General features: G+C 38.0%; 3 protein-coding genes across 3 annotated transcripts in view; all 3 read left to right on the top strand.

Moving 5' to 3' along the window:
- The window catches only part of LOC134193774 (kalirin-like), a 25249-nt gene extending 23151 nt beyond the window's left edge, over positions 1-2098 (top strand). The window contains exons 48-54 of the mRNA XM_062662607.1: positions 106-235; positions 441-489; positions 542-568; positions 638-790; positions 848-893; positions 1664-1735; positions 1804-2098. Coding sequence (XP_062518591.1) covers positions 106-235; positions 441-489; positions 542-568; positions 638-790; positions 848-893; positions 1664-1735; positions 1804-1854 — 528 coding nt within the window. The 3' untranslated portion in view covers positions 1855-2098. The remainder of the gene's footprint in view (positions 1-105; positions 236-440; positions 490-541; positions 569-637; positions 791-847; positions 894-1663; positions 1736-1803) is intronic.
- A 224-nt stretch (positions 2099-2322) lies between these two features.
- On the top strand, positions 2323-3557 carry LOC134193947 (CD2 antigen cytoplasmic tail-binding protein 2-like). Its single transcript, XM_062662817.1, has one exon. The coding sequence runs from the start codon at positions 2331-2333 to the stop codon at positions 3300-3302; it is 972 nt and encodes a 323-aa protein (XP_062518801.1). The 5' UTR covers positions 2323-2330; the 3' UTR covers positions 3303-3557.
- Positions 3558-4260: 703 nt separating this feature from the next.
- LOC134193773 (codanin-1-like) overlaps positions 4261-5000 on the top strand; it is a 12983-nt gene continuing 12243 nt past the window's right edge. The window contains exons 1-2 of the mRNA XM_062662606.1: positions 4261-4268; positions 4337-4498. Coding sequence (XP_062518590.1) covers positions 4261-4268; positions 4337-4498 — 170 coding nt within the window. The remainder of the gene's footprint in view (positions 4269-4336; positions 4499-5000) is intronic.

Below are 5000 nucleotides of genomic sequence, written 5' to 3'. Positions count from 1 at the left end.
ACACACACACACACACACACACACACACACACACACACACACACACACACACACACACACACACACACACACACAATTTATGTGTAGTGTTTGTGGTTTTACCAGCCTGAAAACATAATGGTTGCTACTGATGAGGCTGAAATATTTCGGATAAAACTTATTGATTTTGGATCAAGCAAGAAAGTTGCTAACGAGCCATTAATTCTGAAAGTGATTGGAAATGCAGAATTCTGTGGTGAGTCTGCTGAGTGTTAGTACATTTGGTAGCTTCTGTCTACAAACATTCTGTGCAGTAACTGCTGTTGTGTCATTGATATTTACAAAAATGTTGACGTGTTGTCGTCATGTATACTACAGCATTAATTAATTAATTAATTAATTTTACTTGTGGACCTGTTGTGACATTTAATAGCCTAGTGTCTTGTTTTACAACTTTTTAGCACCGGAAGTTGTAAGAAACGAGCCTTTGAGCTTGGCGTCTGATATGTGGTATGGCGTTTGTAAGAAGATCTATTTAGAGTGTAATACAGGTTTTGTATAGGAGTTTAGGAGCAATAACGTACACATTGTGAGGACATGGGCTGTAGTGTACTGGTGATCTGATGATATGATGTAGTACAATTGCTTGATGTGACAGATTGACTGGTTTTTCACCATTTTATGCTGAAACTGTGAGTGAGACGGCAGTGAATATTGCTGCAGTGAAATGCAGTTACCAGACAGCACCATGGAGGAAAGTGTCTGAGAAAGCTAAACTATTTGTTCAGAATTTACTAAGATGCGATTCCAGGTAATGAGTAAGAGTAATAGTCAGCAATGTAGGAAATTCATTGGTAGACGTTTTTAGGTTAAGGCGAACTGTTGAAGATTGTCTAGAAGATCAGTGGATAAAGGTTTGACCTGAAGTTTAATAGATCATATACCGTAGTATCTCTAACATAAACACAGGTCTTCAATACAGTTTTGTCCTCCGATAAAAGCACATTGTGGGACCTCGTCCAAAGAATAAAAGTCACAGTTTCCAATAAAAGCGCATGTCTCGTGAAGCACCTATTACCAGTAGTCAAACATAATGTATTAGGTGGTGATAGATGATACCTAAATTGTATTGTTAATGTAAGCAAGCATTGAAATTATCTAAGACACGGTCTCCAACAAAGACACGTACGTCTCTAATAAAGACACATCGATCAGGTTCTTTGAAAAATAAGGATATGTTTATGGTAGAGATGATACGGTATTAATATTAAATTTATTTGTGCAGGTCAAGCAGTTTTTTTGTAATGTTTATTGAACATGACATACTGTAGAGTCATTGAGTGTACCTGTCAATCATTCATCTGAATTGAAAAATTTGGGTTTGTTTGTGGGTTACAAAATGTCGTGCTCGTAAGATAGTCGATTGTGAGTGAGTGCGCTGTGGACGAGAGACGGCATTATAGGCTTACATGCAGCCAGTGGGTGGATTTACTGTAAAAATTGGCTACATCTTGTTTTAGCTGAACATATAGCAATTGCTTACGTATTCCTTTCACAAACTGATGCCCTACTATCATAGAATGACTACAGCTTATGATGTGGTTGTGTCTTAACTTATATATATATATATATATATATATATATATATATATATATATATATATATATACATATATGTATGCAGGATTCATTTATTTCAACTGACCTGTTGGACACGTCTCGTTTACGAGCATTCATTGCAAGAAGAAAGTGGCAGGTAATTTAACTTTCCAGAGTTGATGTTGATGAGCATTCTATGGTGTTCTGTTTCAACAATATGTGTAGAGGGATCTTGTCACTGAAAGTGTATTAATCCAGCCGGTCTCATGCGTCTGAGAAGTAGCTGTAGTGCAAATATTGAGGTCTTCAGACTTTAAATTAGTGAAATTGATCAACTAACATTAGAGCAAAGACTAAAAGTATTTAGTATATTATGAGTATACGCTACAGTCTTGATCATCTGTTAGACTTTGGTGTATTTATTGGTTTTGGCTTCTTACAGCACATGCACTATCTGAAAATAACAATCTGTACATATGTACAGTACAGTGCATATGGAATTCTACAGTTTGATATGTCATCTTCAAGGTGTCTGACTACACACAGGTTTGAAGACACACACACACACACACACACACACACACACACACACGCACACACACCAGTACGAGATTGCATCATAATACAACTGATCTCGCATTATGAATTTCATTCGCGTGAAAATTTATATTGAACACCGTTACACATAAGTGACACCTCTATTGATCTTTGAACTATACTGTGCACCTCGAGCAGAGCCAGCTAACCTACGCATGCGTAGTAGAATGTCTAGCAGAAAACGCAAACGAGTTGCCTTTGAAGACACCATCGCGGAGAAAGATGATGACATAGAACGTAACAGTCGCTTCAAAGAAAAACATTCTTTAGACAGTGATGAAGACGAGGAATTGGAAGGTGATCATGAACGAGCAGATCGTCTAGAGGAAGAAGACGTTGAAGGACAGGAAGAGAAAACTATTGACTTTTCAGAGGGAGGAATACGCGTAACGCCGTTTAATCTTGATGAAGAGATGGAAGAAGGTCACTTTGATGCTGACGGGCATTACATAGCAGATAAAGACGCAGGAGCTGTAGAGGATGGTTGGTTGGAGACAGTTGACTGGAAAGAAGTGCATGAAAAGGCTACTGAAAGACAACTGGATACCCTAGGTGGAGAAGAAGACGAAGTTGAGCAAGAGGAAGTTGTTGATAGGCTGAATATAGTGAGAGGTATTGTTGAGATGATGAAACCTGGAGAGACAGTTGCAAAGACATTGAGACGATTGGGAGGATCAGATAAAGGAAAGGAAGGAAGAGCAAACAAGAGAGGAAAAGCGTATGATCTGTTTGCAGAAGAATTCGAGAAGGACGAAACAAAAGATCAAAGTGAATCAAAAGAGCTGATGTTTCGACTAACAGAACTAGCAGATCAACTAGTACAGCTTGGTTACGATGATATTTATGGAGACACGTATGAAAAATTGTCGTACCAGCTACGTCAAGAAAATGACCAAAAGAATTCAGAGGGAGAGACAGTGAGTGCTATCAGTAGCTCAGAAGTTCTGTGGCAGTACAAATGGCAGAAGAATGACACCGACATTCATGGACCGTTTTCCAGCTCTCAGATGCAAGAGTGGATGGAGAAAGAGTATTTTAAGGATGGCATTTGGGTAAAGAAGATTGGTGATGGAAATCAGGAATTTTACAGCTCTAAACGGATTGACTTTAGTCTCTATATTGATTAATTAATTACTAGCAGCTGTGGGCTTTATATACTACAATGTGATGTGCCAGCTGCATAAACTGTAACCTAATCTGGATGTTAATGACAGTGACTCAGACAGTGACTGATATGTGGACACCACTGTACTGTAGCTAGGAGATAATGCATTTGTTGTATTGTACTTTTGACTAGGCGATTGACCTTTTTTGATCTATTGATCGATATCTCTTGTTTTATAATGATGGTGATTGAATTTTATGAATTGTCACGTGTACAACTGTAGAAACAGTTCGCAATATTTAAGTTATTGAACGAATACGAAGTTTTAGTGAGATTTCTTAGTAGAAACGCGTTGTAATTTATTAGAAGTTATAATTTCAATTTATTGCCTATTGAAAGCACATTGTCAGATATCAAATAAACAAACTTTAGCAACCATGGCAACGGTAATGCTGTCTAATCCGGGACTTATCGATATCCCGTATATTGGTTAAATTTTTGTCGAGTTTTTAGTTCTTTGCACTGCTACAACATGTCGGAAGGCTTGAGGCAGGGTGTCGCAATGATCCTGGCGGATTTTATGATCGGGAAAGTATCACAAGTAGAAATTATCTCACGAATCTCACGATCAGACGTCAGCTTGCAGCTACACTCATCTTTGTTTGAAAAGTTAGTGTTCGATGTGTAGACAAGTGATGGTAAAAAGTTCGTCCCCGACTTCTTGAACTGGTTGAGAGAACAAGCCAGATTGGTGGTTGATACCAATGAGTCGACGTCTCCCCTGAGAAGACGGACACAAAGCCGAGCAGGAAGTGCAGGTGTTTAATTATTTGTTGTCAAAATTGTTGCAGTAATGATAATATACATACGGGTATATTTAATAATACGGGTATTTTATAATTTGTGCAATACATTATATATTTATTAAATTATAAAATATATTTATTATATTTGTGTGTACTATAACTTTTATTAAATAAATGTATTAGTATTTGTTAATTATTTTGCTGTCATTAGTAAATATTAATAATTACTGTATTGTTGATCAGGTGGGAGTGGTCAGTCTCTGTCTGGTTCGCAACAGTCGAAACAACGTGGTGCTCGTCAGCGCCATCGATTGACTTCAGGCAATGGCTCTAAACCTGTTGCAGCGAAGAAGCATCTTGATCTCAATGATCCTGATTTGTTTCCTCGTCTTGGTTCACAAGCAGATTTGCAGTAAGAGACTGATTGGTCGGGTGGAGTGTGTTAGGATATGTCACAGTTGGCAAACGTTTATTTGTCTGTCCATCTGTCTGTCTGTCTGTCTGTCTCTCCGTCTGTTTGTTCATTCGTCTGTCTGCCTGTCTATCTGCCTATCTGTCTGTCTGTCTGTCTGTCTGTCTGTTGAGATATGTCTGCTTGTCTGTCTATCTGTTTGTTTGGCTGTCTGTCTGTGAATGGTAGTATATTTTCATAAGTCACAGCTATTACATTTCAACCCAAACTACTGATCGCTAGTGTTCTCAAAGTCTAATACATTTTCTTAACATATTTCCAAGGCCAAAGGACCTCGAAGACTATATTATATTGTCTGTGTGTCTGCCTGTCTGTCTGTTTATTTTTCTGTTTGTGTATGTCTGTCTGTCTGTCTGTCTGTTTGTTTGTCTGCCTGTCTCTGTCTGTCAATACATGTATTTTCAAACATTGAACTATTATACACCATTTAACCAAAGCAACT

The sequence above is a fragment of the Corticium candelabrum genome, chromosome 18, assembly GCF_963422355.1.
Source record: "Corticium candelabrum chromosome 18, ooCorCand1.1, whole genome shotgun sequence".
NCBI lineage: Eukaryota > Metazoa > Porifera > Homoscleromorpha > Homosclerophorida > Plakinidae > Corticium > Corticium candelabrum.
Note: the sequence above shows the minus strand (reverse complement) of the source record. Positions and strands in the feature narration are given on the sequence as shown.